The sequence below is a fragment of the Nannospalax galili genome, unplaced genomic scaffold (genome assembly GCF_000622305.1).
Source record: "Nannospalax galili isolate Female #2095 unplaced genomic scaffold, S.galili_v1.0 scaffold103, whole genome shotgun sequence".
Taxonomy (NCBI): domain Eukaryota; kingdom Metazoa; phylum Chordata; class Mammalia; order Rodentia; family Spalacidae; genus Nannospalax; species Nannospalax galili.
The window spans coordinates 3,096,927-3,117,458 of NW_008352136.1; the positions used below are offsets into that span (position 1 = coordinate 3,096,927).

At 45.5% G+C, this 20,532-nt stretch overlaps 1 protein-coding gene across 2 annotated transcripts in view; it reads left to right on the plus strand.

Moving 5' to 3' along the window:
- The window catches only part of LOC103746716 (inositol 1,4,5-trisphosphate receptor type 2), a 214,359-nt gene that overhangs the window by 73,675 nt on the left and 120,152 nt on the right, over positions 1-20,532 (plus strand). For both annotated transcript variants that reach the window (XM_008849006.3, XM_029554025.1), the window contains exons 8-9: positions 1,897-1,992; positions 4,122-4,244. In XM_008849006.3, the coding sequence (XP_008847228.2) occupies positions 1,897-1,992; positions 4,122-4,244 (219 nt within the window). The remainder of the gene's footprint in view (positions 1-1,896; positions 1,993-4,121; positions 4,245-20,532) is intronic.

Consider the following 20,532-nt stretch of genomic DNA (forward strand, 5'->3'; position numbering starts at 1 on the left):
GATGCCTTTCAGTGTGAGTTCATCCGCTGGAGCCTGGACAATCTACTAAGAGTCTTATCTTTATTTTTCAATTAAAAAATATTTTTATTATTTTTATTTTATGTGTATATTTCCTGCACGTAGGTAGGTGCATCCATGTTGTACAGTGCCCCTAGAGGTCAGAAGAGGCTGTTGGATCCCCTGGAACTGGAGTTATGGATGGTTGTTAGCTGCCATGTAGGTGCTGGGAGTGGAACCCAGCAGCCATTGCTCTTAACCATGTTTCATCTCTCCAGCCCCAGCCCCTTTTTAAAAATTTTATTTATTATTATTTTATGTGTATGTGTTCTTGTGCACATATGTCAGTGCATTGCATGTGTGCAATGTTCAGGGAGGCCATAAAAGGACATTAGATCCTAACGACTGTTTTTGGCTTCCATGTTGGTGCTGGGGACCGAACCCAGGTCCTCTGCAAGAGCAGTCAGAGCTCTTAACTGCTGAGCATCTCTCCAGCTCCCAAGTCTCACCTTTAAATGAGGCTAACTCTCCTCTTCCCAGCAGTATTTTCTCACGTGGGGTTGGGCTCAGGAGTCCCGCAAAAGCTTCAAGCCAGAAAGTAAGATTTTTATCTAAGTAAATGAAACAGAACATTATGAAATTATGTCCTGGGTACTTTTTCCATCTCAGAATTTGCCAGAATTTCATGGCTGCACTACACAGAGTGCAGCACACTGAAATGTCTTCCAGAGTGTGGAGGAGACCCCACTTCCCAGTGACCCATTTAGTGAAAAGTATTTCAGAAACATTTTTTGATATTTTAAGTAACAGCATTTGAGATAGTATAAGCAAAATTGAACACATCTGGCAGTGCGTGCTGTTTTCATTATTAAGTAAAACTAAGAAATAGTACCCTTCCCCAAGCCATGATAAGCATGTATTTACAGTTGCCTGTGGTAAAACCAGTAAACTGTTAGCAGTAAATCTACACTGTATTTGTAATCTTGAATTTGGAACTTCATATATTAATTCTCACTAATGATTCTCAAGTTTATGTAAAATTTCAATATGCTGCTAATAGTTCGTTTTTTAAAATGACTGTGCTGTTATTTAATTATGTACCATGTCTATAGTGTATTATTGATCTCCATTTACCTCATTGTCTTGTTAAAATATCATGGAAGAAGGCTGGGCATGGTGGCGCACGCCTTTAATCCCATCACTCGGGAGGCAGAGGCAGGCCAATCTCTGAGTTCAAGGCCAGCCTGGTCTACATAGTGAGTGGGGGCTACAAGGAGACCCTGTCTCAAAAAGGAAAAAAAAAATGGTAGAAATATGTATTTAGAAAGTTGTGAAGGAAAATATAGTTATATTTAATGTAAGGTGTGTTGTCATTTTTCCATTTGAAACATCTTTAATTTTAAAATATTCCTTGTCATGATTCATTGCTGTCATTTTGCATCAATAGTGAAATAAAACATCTATTTTTAAATGTTACTATGGGACTGGAGAGATGGCTCTGTGGTTAAGAGCACTGGCTACTCTTGCAGAGGACCTGGGTTTTGTTCCCAGCACCCACATGGCAGCTAACAACCTTTCGTAACTCCCGTTCCAGAGGATCTGAGGCTCTCTTCTGGCCTCTGCAGGCATCGCAGGCCATGTTTGCACTCACATACATGCAGGCAAGAAACACTCATACATATAAAATAAAGATTTATTTATAAATAAATAGTATACTAACAAAATAAATGATTATTTATAAATAAAATAAAAGATAAGTATTAGTAAGAAAAAAACGAGCAGTTTCAAGTTCCTTCTGATTGAAAACACAAAATGGATCCTGGTGATCTCAGCAAATGCAGGGGACCGTCAGCCCAAGACAGCGACTCTGCCCTGCACTGACTCCTTCCTCGTCCCCAGAACAACGCCTCCAAGCTTTTGCTGGCCATCATGGAGAGCAGGCATGACAGAGAGAATGCAGAGAGGATTTTGTTCAACATGAGACCCAGGGAGCTGGTAAGAAAGCTTTCCAGTGCTGTGCTGACAGTGGGTAGCCTGAGGGAGAAAGTGGAGTCGTGTGTGTATGTGTGTGTGTGTGTGTGTGTGTGAGAGAGAGAGAGAGAGAGAGAGAGAGAGAGAGAGAAGAAGAAGAAGAAGAAGAAGAAGAAGAAGGGAGGGAGGGATGGAGGGAGGGAAGGAGGGAGGGGGAGAGCAAGGGGGGAGAGAGAGAGAGAGAGAGAGAGAGAGAGAGAGAGAGAGAGAGAGAGAGAGAGAGAGAGAGAGAGAGAGCGCATCTCCCCTGCTCTTCCAGGGATGGCTGGAGCACCTTCACCTGCCCTGACCTATCCTCTGAGGCCTGCCTGGCAAAGCCCCATGTTGGCTCCAGGCCCCTGACTCATGAGTTTTTGTTTTAGATTGGTTTCATTTTATGTGTATGTGTATGTGTGTGCCATGTGTATAGTGGGTGCCCTTGGAGGCCAGAAGAAGGCATCAGATCCTTTGGAGCTGGAGTTATAGGTGGCTGTCAGCTGCCCCACATGGGTGCTCGTCTGCGAGAACAGTGTATGCTCTTTACTGCTAGGCCGCCTCTCCAGCCCCAACTTTGGTAGTTTTACCCACTACGAGCACTTCTTTTAACCAAATTATCATATTATCTACTAAACTCTATACAAATACCTTTGCTAGAAAAGGTTTGGTTTTGAATAGTGTCTGGGGTACAGTTGGTCCTGAGGCCAGTTGCCTAAGGACATCCAGAAATGATTGTGTGGGAAGAAGGTGCGGAAAACATGCTTGTCATGCCCCCGAGTTTTATTTACACTTTTCTGAAGCAAATGCAGATAAACTTGATTTGTATGTTTTGTGAGTTGTGAGTGAATATTGCATAACACGCGGCCTGGTGGAAACAGCAGGAGAGCAGATGTTGGGTCTGCAAAGCTCACTGATGTCTGTCTTCCTGCTGTGAAAGCCCCATTTACTCATGGAACATGATGAGGCAGACTTTAAAAGTTTTGGGTTCAAAAGCCTTGAAAATATCCTCAACCGTATTGGTCAGTCCAGCAATGACTAAGTTCCCTCACATCAAGGTGCCAATGTACCACGCCAAGGTTCTATGGAAGGTTCGTACCATATCCTCCTGATTTACCAGTAAAGAATGGAGCCAAGGAGGGAAGATGCAGTTTGACTTTGCATGTATTTAATGAGAGCCTCGTACCTTCAGGGAGTCGTTAAGATGCACCACAGCTCCCTATCCTCTGGTGAAGTGGGCCACTGAATTACGTATCTGACAATAGCACTGTGAGTTGCTCTTTGCAAGTTCTGCTTCCTGGTCCATCAACACCTTTTTGTCCCATCATGTCCTTGCTCTTTGTGACCCACCGACCAACCCTTACCTGAGTTGGAACCCGGTGCCCAGCTCCTCAGCAGAACCAACGCACTGCCCCTTTGCTTCTTTCTGACTGTCGCGCTGGAGTAAGACCCTTGGGCTGCAGCGCCCAGCACCAGGTCCAGCACCGTGTCTACCTGCTTCCTCACGGGCAGTCCGTAAATAATGGATATTTCTCACAGTTCCAGATTCTCTTAATTCATGGGGTCTTCAGCATTTTTAGCATTCAAAGACGTAATGAAAATTTTCCATAAATGGGGAATATTGTAGCAATGTGATTCTACACTCATTTAAAGAAATGGTTTTCATGAGTCTTTTCTTTTTTAAATAAAATGTAAAGTTAGCATACAAGTGATGCATTTTGTGATGGCATTTTGTGCATATGTGTTACTATGCTTTGTTTTTATTGGAATCCCTCCCCTTTGTCCTCCCCTCTACTCCCCCCAAGCAGGTCTCCTTCCTCCTCTCAAGTAGCGCCCCATCCGTTTTACCTGAGTCTCCTAGGCTGTCATTCCTGCATCCCTTTTTCTTAAATATCTTCCTTCCCTCTCTGATTCCTCTGCCTCCCTCTCTCTCTCTCTCTCTCTCTCTCTCTCTCACACACACACACACACACACACACACACACAGACACACCCCCACACATTCTGCATGTGAGAGAAAACTTGTAATAATGGGTTCGTTTGGATGTTTCTGTGGCTCACAAGCAGCCGTCTAATCTGTGTGCCGTGGCCTTTCAGACCCTGGTGTTCCTTGTTTCTAGGTGGACGTCATGAAGAATGCCTATAACCAAGGACTGGAGTGTGACCACGGGGACGAGGAGGGCGGGGACGATGGTGTTTCCCCAAAGGACGTTGGACACAACATCTACATTCTGGCCCATCAGGTGTCCTATTTTGTATCTTTATATTGTTTTGCCTATTTATATTGATATTTATATTTTTATTAATGGGCTATTATTATTTCTTCATTTGTTCAGTACTTGTCCGCCCAGCTTTTGTGTAAAGAAACTAGTAAGTCTCCCAGAATGCCTGATTATGCAATGCAGGATTTGCTAGGGGACAGTCCGCATGTGCTTGGTCCCCCAAATTTCTCTGCCTGGAAGGAAGAGACAGTGTCATGCCAGAGCCTGCGGAACAGGAAACAGGAGAACGAGGAAGGGCTGCTGAGGAGACCGAGCCTGTGAGGAAGGTGGGGGTGGGCTTGTAAGGACAGAGGAGAGACTACCAGAAACCGTGTGCACAAGGAGGGTTTGCTGGGGCCTGAGGACAGAGGAACAGAGGCTTTTAAGGAGACCAAGCCTGTGAGGACAGCGGAAGAGGCAAGAGGAAGCCAGGTTGTTAAGGGGAAAGGGTATGAGGGTGGGTACCCTCTACCCTCCCACTTAGCTGGGGCTAACCCAGCAAATAGCTCTGGCTTCCTTGAATTATAGATTGACATGCTTTTTGTAGAAGTCATTAAATTTCAGCCTCTGAGTGGTTTCCACTAGATTTCTAAAAAAAAATTATAAAGCCAGATCTAAAATTCTCTTGGAGGGTTTGCTTCTATTTCATGGCTTATAAAAAACAAATACTTGATATTTATTATTTGATAAATTCAACTCCATGTACATGATCAAATTTAAATTTACATCATGTAACACAGATCCATTTAAAAAAAATCAAAAACTTTAAATGTGCATATGTCAATTTGATTTTGTTTAGAATAGTCCCATCATTTTTAGAGAATAAAGTTCAGACTTTGTAAACTACTAGACTTCCTAACCATGGTCTTCCACTGGCCTCTCCCATTTAGTCCCCATTCTGACCTGTTGGTTACGTAGACATTGACAGCTATAAGCCCAGATTCTTTTAGAGGTTGCTCTGCGTGGACATTTCCTGTGCCTGTCTACCTGTGAATACTGTCTAATCTATAGAAATGTAATTTAAAACAATTTTTATTGAGCTCTTGTTCATCTCATACAACAGTTTTTAATCAAATGTTCCCCATCCGCGTCCACACACTGCCCGCAGGACCTCAGGGATTCTGCCCTACACGCTGAGTTCTATCCAGTCAGGCATTTGTGTCCAGATGTCCTTTGGTGCAGGTTTGTCCCCTGGAGTCCAGTCAGCCTATCTAGATATCGTAAGGTCTACTCTCCCTCACCCAGCCCTAATCAGTCTTCAACAGTTTCCAGGCTAGGGCCGGCCCACCGCCCATTTCCCCGACTCCACTCTGGGCCCTTGTCTGATAGACTGGGCACAGGTCTTGCCTGATGCCACCATTGCACCAAGTTCACTTGTGCAAGCTTCCAGTGGCCTGAAGGCCTCTGCTTCCCTGTGTTCAGGAACCAAAATATAATTTAAAAAAAAATCTTAAAAGAAGGGATCAGATTCTAAAAGTTCCTAACAAAAGGCTGCTACTGTTTCATGATATAATTGGAGCTGAGGTGTTACGGTTTCTCCTAGGGAATGAGAACACATACAGCCCAGCGGGGAAAGGACGGATGAGTTGTACCTGCATGGACAGGGCATTTTAGGTGCAGAGAAACTAAAAGCCAGAAGGAGGCTAAGTTGAAGGGCGTAGACTTAAGATGTGTGTGTGTGGGGTGAGGGGATCTCATTTTAAAGTATTTTATTTCTATTTTATTATTTTTATTTTATGTGTATGAGTATATTGCCTGCATGTGCATAGGTGCACCTGTGTCATGCAGTGCCCGAGGAGGTCAGAAGAAGACGTTGGATCCCCTAGAACTGGAGTTATGGGCAGTTGTTAGCTGCCATATGGGTACTAGAAACCAAACCTGGGTCCTCTGCAAGAACACTCAATGCTCTCAACTGCTGAACTATCTCTCCAACACACCAAAAAAAAAAAAATCTCATTTTAAAGAGAAAGAAAAATCAGGTGACAGAAGTTCAGTCAGGCCAGAAAAAAGAAGAAGGATAGAGAATAAATGAGAAGGGAAAGAAAGAGTTCCCCAGCTGAGGATTCAAACCACATTGACTCCTTGAAGGAATCATCCGGAAATCCATGGTGACACTCTGTGCAGGGAATAGGGAAGGCCAGGAGGATTAGGACAGGGCACGCAGCACTGAATCTTCAGAGGGGGACCAGAGCCACCATGTTTTCTTGACTGAAAGCTGGTCTCTCTCCGTCTGTGGAGGCTGTCCCCTCTGCATGAGTGAGCAGCATCACGCCTGGCCCTGTAGCTGTGACGTGGAACATGAACATCTGGTCATGCTAAGCTTGCCTAGAAACCAGCCCACATGCTTGATGAATCTGGAAAGGCTGTCTCAGGTCACCACAGGGAGCCAAGAAAAGTCAGAATCAAGGGAAGTCTCAGGTTAGGTTAGCACGGTGTTAGCGTCAGTGTTGAACGTGCAGATTATTATTTTAAAAGCTTAAGTTATACATTGGAAGAAGGAGAAAGAGCTGGTCATAGACTGAAGGGTCATGCTAAACCAAAAGAAACAGAGAAGGCAAATATGAAAGGGGGAGTCAGGATGGTGTAAAGGTCACTCATTTTGATAGATTTGAATTGGTGAGCTTGAAAAACATCTGCCTGAAGAAGGAGCAGAAATTCAGATGTCATCAGAAAGCGCCCAGAGGTTAAAAACAGCTTGCTGGCACCGGGTGTGGTGGCACACTCCTCTTAATCCCAGCACTCAGGAGGCAGAGGCAGGCGGATCTCTGTGAGTTCAAGGCCAGCCTGGTCTACATAGTGAGTTCCAGGACAGCTGGGGCTACAGGGAGACCCTGTCTCAAAAAGACAAAAAAACAAACAAGAAAGACCCAGCTTGCTGGGAGGAAGCAAAGGAGGAAAGGATGGGGAAATGGCTTGAGCGGATATACAGAGGGCTTAAAAAAAACAAAACTTCCCCCAAACAAAATGCTGGGAAAGCAGTCGTTTGAGCAGTGAGGATATGGCACAGAGCTACAGAAGACAGAAAGAGTTGGGCAGAACAAGGGGCTCTGGATTGCTGGACAGTTTCACCTTGTGATTAAATGGCCATTTGCAGTGTATCTGAGTCCATAGGGTCCCTTTTAGAAATCAGAGAGGATGTGGGAGTGAGATTCTTCCTGGGATGGTTGTGTGTAACTGGTGCACAGAGTTAATGGTCTGTTCCTTTTATTACAACGACACACGAAATTGTTCCCTTGTCAGTTCGTGTGTCATTTCTTACTTACTTAGTTTTCCTTGAGAAATTAGCTGCTTTCACTCCCACAGGAGCCCACTACGCTCTGTTGATCTTTCTCTACAAGAAGGTCCTGCGGCTTGCTCCTGGCAGAGATGTCACATTTGGTTTCATGGGGGGCCAGCCATGGTTGCTGAGTTCCTTGTGAACCCACCGTGCGAAGCAGCTCCCACACATGCCTGCGTACAAGGCCGAGTGTGGTGGGATCCAGGCTCTGCTGTTTCCCTCTGAGCCGGGCGCTGGAGGCTCCAGCTGCCGATGACGTTGCAGAACTCTGTCCGCCCCTGCTCAGCCCAGTCATTTGAAAACTAAGATGCAGCTTCCTTGTGGCTTTCCTATAACCATCGTCTGTGCAGACAGTTTATTTCTGTGCTCTCAGACTTTCGGTTTTCGTTGTTGATGCTTTTCATGGCCGGGAGGTGGTTCCTGCTTTTCCACCCTGACATCCCTTCGGGCCCTTCCTGTGGTCGGTGTTACAGGAAACAAATAATGCTTCTTGTAACCGTCTTGTCTGATATACATAAAACTATAAATACATCAAAAAGGGAAATTCTTCAGCTTTGATTCTGTGGTGCCTGTGCTGTGAGTTTCTGCACCAGCCAGCGGTCAGCAGCACATCCTTTCTGACTTGTCTGCTCTGGTCTGGCCTGGCTTTTTATGCTCCCTCCCCTTTCCTTCTCTGTTCAGTTTCTTTTGAAACAATCACTGCCCACCATTTGAGCGTTCATATATGTTCAACATATGTTAAGCCCTATCATTTCTCCCACTCGATCAAGCAATTTCCGTATTTTTATTGTTGTCTGAGTCTTTGTTTGAAACTCTTAGCTGAGTTAAGGTGTGTATGGAGGAGGCTGGGCACCGTGGCTCATGCCTTTATAATCCCAGCCCTTGACAGGCAGAGGAAGGAGGATGGCTGGGAGTTCCCGGCTAGCCTAGGCTAGTGTGAGTCCTTCTTTCAAAAAGGAAAAGAAGTAAATGAAGAGGCATCACTTGCTTTTCTGGGCCAGGAGACATGTTAGGAAGCCTCGGAAAGCAGAAATACACCTCCTAGAGCAAGGGGCAGCAGGTCACTGTAATCAGTTTCCTGATAATCTTCTCAAAATGCAAGCTTTAAAATTCTTCAAGAGCATTTTTCTGAATCAATAAATGGTCTTTGAAAAATATAGTTTTAATGTCTGCATAATTTGGCATCATCTGAATGCACTGTAATTTACTTAATCATCCCTTATTGTTAGGCATTTAGGTTTCTAATATATTTGATACATAAATTATGCTCTGATTAACATCACTCTTTGTCTATCTGTTGATTATTTTCTTAGGGTAAATTCCAAGAAATTGAGCTACTAGGTCACAGGGTAGTAACTATTTTCTGGTTCTTGATGCATATTGTAAAATTATTTTTCACAGTGTGTGATGGTATCAGTGTTACTGAACCTTAAACTTATCGCCATTCAAAAAAAATCCTTGCTGAACACCGTGATTGCTCCACAAGCCTTGGTTGACTAAATCAATGTTTGATAGATGAACGGGAATCTCATTTTTAGTCACTTCTCGGTAACTACTCTAATGGGCTGCCTCTTCCTGCACTCTTTGAACAGCTGTATTTCTTCTGTGAAGTACTTGAAAGTGTATTTACCCTTTATTAGGGCGTAGATTTCTTAAAGAATTTTAATTAAGGATAACAGCCATTTGTCAGTCATGTTAGTTATAGCTACTTCCTAAGTCGTTGACTTTTTTCGTATTTTAATGTAATTTTTGCCCATCACCTTGAGATATATTAAACACTCCATGGAGTCTCTTCTAGTATGCAGTGAATTCAGTTTTTATATTAATCCCGTAATTCCTCCATGTCATAATGCAGAAATGATAAGAAGATTGGTTCTTTTGCTTTTGATTCTTCAAGACAGGGTTTCATCACATAGCCCAGCCTAGCTCTGGGCTGACAACTGTCCTGCCTCATCTTGTCAAGTGCTAGGAATATAAGTGTACACCACCATGCCCAGCTGAGAAGGAAGGTTCTAGTGTTAACTCATCTCAGAAGACACATTCTGAGGTTTGAGCCAGGGTCTGTGAGAGTTCTGTGTAGGTATATAGACTGTGGATCATAGTTGAAGCTTTCAGATCAAGGCCAGAATCCAAATCAGCCTTCGTGGGCAGGTCAGGGCTGCCAGCTCCTGTCGGGATCCCAGGCCCTTCACATCTACTTTCTGTGCTTCAAGAGAAACCTGAATTTTAAATTTAAAGAATTGCTAAATCTAATCTTTAAAACAATTAATTGGTTAATAGTATGTGTATGAGTGTTAAAAAACTATTTTTGTTGTTGTTTTGTTGTTGTTTGTTTGCTTAATTTTCACGCCTGTTAGTTACATATTATTCTAGGTGACATAATTACCGGAGCACCAGTCTGAACTCCACCAATGCAGAAGGCTGTCTGTATGTCCGACCCTTCCTCCTTAGGTCTGTGACAACAGGACTGAGTCTATTCGGAGAAGGGTCTGGGGAGATGGCCCAGTCAGTAAAAGTCTGTGGGGCAAAAGAGGAAAGACCTGACTTCGACCCCAGCACCTCTGTAAGTAGCAGGTGCAGAGGCGTTCATCCATATCCTGGAGCACCACATCCAGAGTAGGAAAGCAGACAGATCCTGGAGTTCATTGCCAGCCAGTCTAGCTGAACTGGCAAGCTCCAGATTCAGTGAGAGACCTTGTGTGGAGGTTTGAATGAGAATGTCCCCCATAGGCTCCAAGTATTTGGACATTTTGTTCACAATCGGTGGTGCTGTTTTGGGAGGTCTCAGAAGGTGTGGCCATGCTGGAGGAAGGGTGTCATCACTGGGGGTGGAGTACAGAGTGCTTAAGCCTTGCCGGATGTCCGGTCACTCTCTGCTTCCTGTGCCTGCTGGAAGATGTGAACCACCTCTTTCTGTCCTAGCCACATTGCCACCATGCCTCCCCCACCATAATGGACTCCAGTCCCTCTGGACCATAAGCCAAATGAACTCTTCCTTCTATAAGTTGCCTTGGTCATGGTGACTTATCACAGAAAAGTAACCAATACAGCCTGCCTCAAGAAATAAAGTGGAGAATGATGGAGGTGGACGCCCAGTGTGGGTCTCTGGCCTCCACACATACATGCATACATGTATATACACACTTGCACACATCGGTGTACACAGACACATACATACCCTGAGCGCGCGCGCGCACACACACACACAGACACACACACACACACACACACACAATCTATTAGGAGAGATGGATAAATAAGGCAGGTTTCTGTAATGCTCTCTCCCTCCAAAGGGAAACTACCAGCCTTTGGGAGTCTATTTCGGGCCAGTGTTCTTAACTTGTTGGGGGGCGAGTATGCTAAAGATGGCATGAGAGCTTCAAGCACCAGGACCCTTTGTTAGGCTGAAAACATTTTCTCCCTGTCCTAATAGTCCTCATTAAGCTGCTTTTTTCCCCTTAAAATTCCACTCTGTGGTTGAAGTTTCTTGAGTGCCATTCATCTTAAGGGGTACACATACAAATTACTCTAAATAGCCGGTTACTCTGAATTCCCACGAAGGGTGTACGTCAGTCAGACTGAGAGAGCATCCCTAGAGACTTGCAGAGCTCACCTCTGTGCCACTTCTGAGTTCATAGCTGATGGGTAGCGATCAGCACGGCTTCGTTTTCTTTATTTGTAGAAGCAGAAAGATCGGCTTGTAGTTGGACACAAAACTTCCATCGCTAATATCATCCAAGGGTGTTAACTAACTTACAATTACTTCATCTTTATTATCACTTGTAACATGGAAAGCGGAAACACAACTGGGTTCTCAACTCACAGAGGTGCTTGTAGATGAGTAATATGTCAGCAGAAACACTGTACAGAGAATACTGTGCAAACGGATTAGCCGCTACCCACTTTACACAGTGTATTTTCTTTGTCGTCTGTTGGCTGTAGTCGGTTTTTCTGACTTGACCATTCTCATCCGTAAACATGCTACAGGCATGTGCGCTGTGTCTACAGGGACCCACGTAGGCACCAAAGAGTCGCTGGACACGATGGCTCTTCTGTTGGATTAGATAATAGTTTAAATAATGCAGTAACCAGCTACTAGGTAGTCCTGTGTTTAGGTATATCTCATCCATTCAGGAAGAGAATTTGAGGTTGAATGAGAAATGCCCAGGTATAACTGTACTGTTGGATACAAGCTCAGATGCCTTGGAAGGGAAATCAGTCTAATGTTATGAGGGTCTGGTTACCATTTGCCAGGGCTAACTTGGAGTTTCCTGGAAGCCAAGAGTGAAAAACAATGTACCACTAGCCAACATGTGTGTCATGAGTAATAAGCATCTTTTTACTGGTGTATAAATGGAATTTATACGAGATCATAGTACATAGGACTACAGTGGGCAATGGATTCTGAAAGAATTCTGTAAACAAACCTGATGAAGTCACGCATATTGCTGTTTTTCTATCCCCTGGGATAATAATCAATGCTTTTGAGTTGTAATCAAGAGTAAATAAATGGGGCTGAGGAGATGGAGCAGTTGGTAAAGCGCTTGATACGCAGCAGCCTGAGTTCAGATCCCCAGCACCCACATAAAGACCGTCATCCCAGTGCTGGGGAGGTAGAGACAGCAGGCCCCTGGAGCTTGCTGGCCAGCTCATCTTGAACCCGAGAGCTACAGGTTCAGTGAGAGACCCTGCCTCAAAAAATAAAATGGAGAATGACAGAAGAAGAGACCAGACTTGACCGCTTGCCTCTACACACTTGTACACACACACACACACACACACACACACACACAGAGACAGTAAATATAATTAATCTTGAGAACTGACACAGTGGTCATTGTGAACATAGATACATAAGACCATAAAATTATTTCATAAATGGACTTTGAAAAGTGTAGGAAATTTCCAGTATATGAGCTTAATAGAAAAAAACATTTTAAAATTATCTTAAGACTATAGGAGTCTGCTGAAATGGCATAAACATTTGATTCCAGCACTTGGGAGGTAGAGGTGGAAGGATCAGAGGTTCAAGGTCAGCTTCAGCAAATGAGACCCTGTGTCAAAAATAATAACAGAATACATTAATATAATTATATCAAGTTGTAAAAGCTAGAGTTGTCTTGATTGAACACATATGCAAGAACCTTGCTGCGGCAGGTGGGGTACCCCTGGGAGATAGAAAGTACCCCTCTAGTCTCTACGCCTGCAAAGTTACCTTTTATTAGAGGTGAGAGACCCAGAAAGCATCACATCACATCAAGTCCTGTGGAATGCGTGTGCCTGGGATGTTGTAGGGCCTGAGGTTGGAAGGATGCTTGGGGGAGTAGTGCCTGTCTAGGAGCCAGACAGCCTGAGATGCCTGGGGAGCCTCAACTTCCCTCGTCCCTTCACTCTGCCTTCAAGCATGCACACCTGCTTCTCTGAGCAACCTCTGGGCCCCTGGCTTCTAATCTGGTTTCCTTTTATCGCAAAATGGGTCAAAAGATGTAACCTTTCTCTCCCATGTTTTTCCTCCTCTCTTTGTTGAGTCAAGCATCCCTTCTCACCAGGCCACCAGTGCAGTTCTTACTGAGGACCACAGTGCCTGTCACGCCATCCAACAGCCTGTCCTTCGATTTGCTTGGCTATCAGTCATGTTGACGAAGGTGGGCACTCTGTCGCTAAAGCATTTTCCCTACTGAGCGTCTCACATCATAGTCTCCGCTGCTCCCCCAACCCCGGCCCTTCACCATCTCCCTCTGCCTTCTGTCCAGTCTCGTCTTCCTGGCAGGAGTCTTGCCTACTGAGCCCTACAATTTGTACCCTGAGTGACCTCATCCGTCACACATGGCTTTAAATGCCAGTTGTACCATGATAAATCCCACAGTTTTATCTTTAGGTGGGCCTCTTACTTAGGAGTACCATTCCAGCACTTTGAACTGTTTACTCTACATCCACATTTGAAGCTGGGTATGGGCACATGCCTGTTTTCCATCTGTTGGGAGGCCAAGACAAGAGAATTGCTATGAATTTGAGACCAATCAATCTGGGCTATATAGCAAATTTGAGGCCAGCCTGGGCTATATAGAAAACTCTGTCTCAAAAAGAAAGAAAGAAAGAGAAAAATATTTAAAAGTTTCACATTCAAATGTGTCTTTAGGAAAGACCTTTTATTTTTAGCTACATGTACATGTGTGTATCTATGGATGGGTATGTGCACCTAAGTACAGGGCCCACAGAGGCCAGAAGAGGGCGCCCGATTCCCCTGGAGCTGGAGTTGCAAGTGGTTGTGAGCCACTTGACATGGGTGCTGGGGAATCGAACTTGGGTCCTTTAACCACTGAACCATCTCTCCAGTCTTCATATTCAAATGTCTTTTTAAGGTGTCTATCACTGAACATACCTATAATGGACTTCTTGATTCACTCATGGCCTGAACAAGTTAGTTACAGATGTTGACAGCAGGCTACTCCTTACCGGTTGACCCCAGGCCTCTCCCTGAGTTCCCGGCACACATGGTGTTCACTATGATCATATCTGGTCTGTTTGTTTCTTTTTTATTCAACTAGACTCCTAAGTCCATTAAAACAGAATTTAGGTTTTTCTGTTCTCTTTTTTTGAGACAGTGTCTCACTGTATAGCCCAAGCTAGCTGTACACACTTTGTAGCTCAGGCTGGCCTTGAACTTGTGATCTTCCTGCTTCAACCTCTAGGTGATGTCTGAAATGATCACAGAGTCACAGATTGGCCTCCCAACTTGTGATTGTCCTGCTTTAATATTCTAGGGTTGCAGATATGGGTCACCATGACTGGCTGGCTTGGGTTTTATTCATGAATGTAATTGGGTGTATAGTACTATATTACAGTCAGCAAGTGCTGCAGGTGACTAGGATGGATTTGGGATGATGTTGGCTAGAGCTACAGCCTGAGGCTTTGTGTGCAGGGCTTACATTGTAGGTGATGGCTGTAGGTTGATAAGCTTTAGCTAAGCAAGAGAGAGGCACTTTTAAAATTTACCTTTATTTATCTGTGTGTGCATGTGCACACTGGCATGCACACAGGTGTGCACACAGACATGCCGCAGTGCACATATGGAGGGCAGAGGTCAGTTTGCATGTATCCAAAGTAAGTCATTTATAAATGAACGCAAGAGCAAACTTAATAAGTAAACACCTAAGCCAAGAAAAAAACCTTAATGTCAAAACACCAAATAATATTCTGTAGGTGTGTGTCTGTGTGTGTGCCTGCATGGATCGACCTACAGCAATATTCTGTGTGTGTGTGTGTGTGTACGCATGTATGTGTGCACGTACTTGCATGGTCTGCTTACAGCCATATTCTCTGTGTGTCTGTGTGTGTGTCTGTGTCTGTGTGTGCACACTTTCATGATCTGCCTACAGCCATATTCTGTATGTGTCTGCACACTTGCATGGATCTGCCTTAGAAATGTTTGGGGGGGGTGTGTGTGTGTCTGTGTGTGTGTGTCTGTGTGTATACGCTTGCCTGGTCTGCCTACAGTAGTATCCTGTATGTGTGTGTGCATGCTTGCACGGATCTGTCTACAGTATTTGCTGATTAACTTATTTTTGCTGCTTAAACGTAAATGGAGAGTGTTTATAACTATACAGATGACTTTTTATCCTGAAAATGCATTGTAGAAGCGTGAAGGGGTTAGATGGTAGGACAGAGTCCAATTGACATTCTTCTGTCGATAGATCCAGTGCTAAAATATTAAAGTGATGTCTGAAATGATCTTTTCCTGGTTTAACAGCCAATAGCATCTGTAAGTATGTGAGCTTTATCCATTAGTGATGCAATATCTCGGGCTTTGTGTTTTGTGTCTTTTGATCAACTTAAGTTTCAGAATCGAAAGAGGCACAGAAAAATACTAGGCCATCGACACAGCAAAATAACTAGAGCGTAAACTGTTGAACCCCTCAGAAAGGGAAACAGCTTTCCTTAGCCAGGTCTGAAAAACTCCCTGTTCACATCACAACCAAGAGATTACTTGAAATTAGACAGTAGGGGAAAATTTTGGAAAGTCCCTGGTTAAGATTTAGGTTACCAATGAAAAAGGCTGTTTTTCAGGTTGAAATCAATTGGTTCAAAAGACATTCATTTAGCAATCTACCTATAACACGCACACACACATACACACACACACACATACACACGTATGTACAAGGTTTTGTCAGCTGCCTGACGTCTGAAAAGTAGGTGCTAGTTTATCAGGGGTTTCCAAAGTGCCGGCCAGTGAGTATTTCAGACTGGTCAGGTCACACTGTCTGCTGCAGATGCCCGACTCTGCCATTCTAGAGCAAAACCAGCCATGGACAACACGAAGACAAGGTAGTTTGGCTGTGTTTACCAAATAAAACTTCATTTTTCCAAAACAGGTGACAGCACAGCTTTTACCCAGGAGCAGGATTTTGCCAAAGCCTGCTGTAGATGATTTTTATAATCCCTACATTTCCCGGTATCCCACATTCAAAATACCCCTTGATGAAGAACTTAATGGGCCAGGCCGGCACGATGGCTCAGCAAGAAAGGCACTTGTGCCCAGAGCCTGGCAGCCTGAGTTAGACCCCAGAGCCCACATGGTAGAGGTGGAGAACCCATTTCCACAGGGCGCCCACCTCTGACCTCCACACACATGCTGTGGCTTGTGTGCACTCTGTCCTTTACCACAAATAAATAAGTGTAAAACAATTAAAAATAACTGGTGGGCTATTTATTTCAATGAATTTTTATCTTTATATTTACAATCATTTCATTTTTTATTTTTGGTGCAGGGTCTCGTGTAGCCAAAGCTGGCTTGAACTTGCTTTGTAGCTGAGGGTGAACTTGAACTCCTGACCCTCCTCCCTCCATTGCTGAGATTGCAACTGTGTGCTCTTACATAGCTAGGTGTGTTTACAATGTCCAATTCACTTGGCTCTCTGACCTTTAGTGGAGTCACATTTATCATTAGGGTCCCAGTGTTCACAGAATATGTAAGTCATATGACCATGGAAATACGAGACAGGGCCTCTAATGTACCTTCTGTTTCTGCGGGTGCTAGCCACAGCCTTTCACTTTGTGTATGAGCCCAACTCAGTAACAGGGCAGACGTATATTACTCAGACATCTACTACTCACTGAGTTAAGAAGATGGGTGGGCTCAGTATGAATCAGGAACATAACTGGACCAAGCAGAATAGAGGCAGAATCAGGAAGGGAGGCCGTTCCCAGGGCCTCAGGGTAAAGTCGGGAAGCCCGGATGAGGGCCAAGGGCTGTATCCATCTTATGCCTGGTGTGAGGTTGGGACACACTCCAAAACCGGAGCCAGGGTCTTCAGGTGCGGTCACATCAACTTCCTGGATCCTGTCTGCCAAGGCTCTGATTGGACAGTCTAGTGTAGGCCCCAAATAACCTTACCCATACAACCAGGCACTTTTAGTCAATGAGAAGGCTGACAGGCTGACCACCGCTGGGTATGGTTTCCTCTTCCTTCTTCTTTCTGCTGCTTCTTAACCCTTTCCAGAAATTAAAGAAGTTGGTCTCTATCGGGCAGATACTTACGTGAAGGAAGCCCATCTCCTCTCCTTCTTGGTCACTGTCCTAGTTTGTTCTCCATTGCTGTGACAAAACACTCTGACCACTACCAACTTGGGGAGGAAAGGGTTTATTCAGCTTATACCTCCTGGGTTACAGTTCATTAGAGAGCCCAAGGTAGGAACTCAGGGCAGGAACCTGGAGGCAGGAGCTAGAGCACAGGCCATGGGGGAATGCTGCTTACTGACTTGTTCCCCTGGCCCCTGCTCAGCTTGCTTGCTTATGCAACACAGGCCCACCTGCCCAGGGGCGGCACCACCCACAGTGGGCTGGGCCCTCCCACATCACTCATCAAGAAGATGCCCTTTAGACATGGCCACAGGCCAGTCCAATAGAGGAAATTCCCCAACTGAGGCTCCCTCAACCCAGGTGTCTCAAGTTGACACTAAGCTATTCAGCACAGTCATGTACACCTTAGCCCCATAAAACAGTATGATATCTGAAGCCTCTTTCCGCTTTAAGACCAAAGGAGAGCAATGGTTAGAAGGATGCAAGAAATAGACCAGAGACCAGGTGTTGTGTGATACTATTCCTGGAGAGATGTGACCAAGCATGTACCCCAAATAGGAAACCCATGACAGACCAAAGCAAGGATACCACCACAGTCCAGCTTGGTAAACCAATGAATTTTAAATGATTAAGGGTGACAGGTTACCTACATGAACAAGAATGATCCAGCGACAGATGGATCACCCTCCCCACTCCTCCCCAGATGGATGACAGCTCATGACAGCTGGAAAATTGAACATACTCCACAACCTGCAGGTAGCTCAGCAGGCGGGGAGTGTCCTTTGTAAGTAGCTCCCTTGGTCTGGGCCTCTTCCAGGTGGCTGGTCTGGTCAGTGTCCTCTCAGCAGTCCTTAGGGCTTAGTCTTTAGGGAGGAATGCAGTGACCTGGTCAGTTTTAAGGATTTCCTGAAGTGGCTGGCTGAGTTGTTGACTTCCTGAGCTTCCTGAGCTTCTAGAATGTTTCACCTCCCTTAGAACATCCTGTGTCTTAAGGAGCATCCCTCTGGAGGGAGTTGCTACTGTGGGGGAAGTGGGCTGTGTTAGGCCCAGACCCCCTCTGGCCTTTTCCTGGGAGCAGCCAGAAGCTCTTCCAGCCGCTCTTCGTCTGTAGCTGATTTACTCACCAGGAACGGGCGGTAGAGAGTGAGGATGAGGTGGAGATGGGAAAAGCCAGAGGAACATGACAGTGCATTAGGAGTCTGGAGGTAGACAAGCTTGGGGGTGGAATGCAGCCAATAGCTAGGTTCTAGACCTGTGGTATTTAGGAACTCATGGGGCACTGGGCTGGAGAGCTATTAGACGTTGACTCCAGGAACTTCATTCTTGGGAAGACGAGCTTGGCTTGGAATTTGAAGGTACAGAGACACGTCATATAGACGGTGTTTGAAAATACGGGTGTAGATGTGATTTCTCAGAGAAGCCACTGGCAGGAGAGGCGTGACCCAGGAACCCAGAGTGATGTCAGATGTTGAAGGGAAACAGGAGGAAGAAACACCCACAGAAATGGTTGGAAATTTGAGGTGTGAGACTGGGATTTGGATGGAGGGGAGGTTAAGTCTCAACAGCGGGTAGGGCGAATGGCCCCGAAGAACCCAGTGACAGCGTTTGCCCCTGGCTGTGGCATGTAGCAATCCCATGATGAGCGATCCATGTTAGAGGCAGGGACCCAAACTGGACTGCAGTGAGCAGAGGAGCTGAGGGGTCATGTCTTGAAACAGTGACTCATCCCACAAGACTCCAAGGAAGCTTGTTTTGAAGCAACTCAGCCTCGGTGTGCTCCGGGGAACCCTGCCTTAAGCAGGAAGAAAGAAAGATCAGCCCTAAAACCCAGGGGGAGGGGGAACAAGAGGACTCGGGTGGCTTTACAGCTCAAATTGTTTTGCTATCATTCAAAGCACCTTTTGTTAGATTCTGGAGTGTATAATACAGGAACAGTAGGAGAGATGGGACTGGAGAGATGGCTCAGCGGTTAAAAGCACGGGCTGCTCTTGCAGAGGTCCCAGGTTCAAGTCCCAGCACCCATGTGGCCCCTAACAACCATTGGTAACTCCAGTTCCAAGGGATCCTACGTCTTCTGTCCTCCTCGACATTGCACAACACACATGCACTTACACACACGCAGGTAGTACATGCACACACAAAAATAAAAACAATAAATAAAACTTAGAAAAAAATTAGAGAAAGTGACCACATCTGACCTCAGTAGTCCAGACTGTGTTCATTAGCCCAGCGAGGGGCAACAGCCTTCTGACGGGATGGAGGCTGTGCAAGGGGCCTAGGGGGCTGGTCAGAGTCTTATACAGGGGCAGCGGCTACAGGGGGATGTTTCAGGGGGACAGCTGCTGCAGGACAGACAGGGGCTGCAGGGGAGATTTATTTTCAGCCATTCTTGTGACTTCTCTCGGAATTCGTCCGTGTGGACTGTCTGGACACCCAGGCTGAGGGGCAGGGAAGAGGAAGCTCCCAATACAGAACTGGATGGTCAGGGGACCGGACGTTCCATGATCGGGTTCCATGTTGTGTCAATTTCCTTTACCTTTACCCTCCTGCATACCGCACCTGTAGTTCAGAAACTGTGTCATTGCTGTTGTGTGTGCGCACACACTATTTTCTTTAAAATAGCCATTTTCCTGAGACTGCACATTCCCTTCCCCTTAGCTTTGGGCTCCAGTGAGGGTGCTAATTAAATGTCAGTAGGGTTGGGAGTTAAAGCAAGGCCTTCCCACCCAGATGCTAAGAAGATGGAAAGAGAGGCATGGCATCATCTGGAAGCTCCTTAGGGCAGGGAAGGGCTCAAATTCACTTGGGGCTCACATGCTAAGTGGGTGTGAGAAGAGGGTCCAGGAATGAGCTCCAAAAGGAGTTAGCTGTGCGTGTCTATGCAGCTTTAACAGGAAATGCTTTCCTTGGGCACGCTATCTCCTCCTCCAGCTGTTCCCCTCTGCCAACCTCTATTTTAGTGATTTTGTCACTGATTCTCGAAGTGCTCCCTACAGCTTGTTCCCAGAGTCATAAGTAAACAGTCACATGTCTTTAACATGTAATTTAAGCACACATATCAAGGAAATCTTCCTGCTTCAGGTACTGGAGGGGATACGCAGCCAGGCCCTTCCTGACTTCTCTTTAGGGACCTGACATTTTCCGTTCCTGTAGGTGGTAAACCAGAGGAAAAGAAACTCAGTCTGAAATCCTCCTCTGCCTGTCCCTAGCTCTGGGCTCCCTCCCTCCACCAGTGGTGTGTTCTGTAAGCAGTCCCTGGTAGATGCCTGTGGTCTCCCACTTCCTGGTAGTCTTCCCATCAGCTCTGCCCTCTAGATGTCCTCAGAGCCGGCCCTCCCTCCTCTCTCCTGCCAGTTCATCTTCCCCAACTGTCGCTTTCTACCAGGGCGAGACCAGCAGCCTCCGCCGTC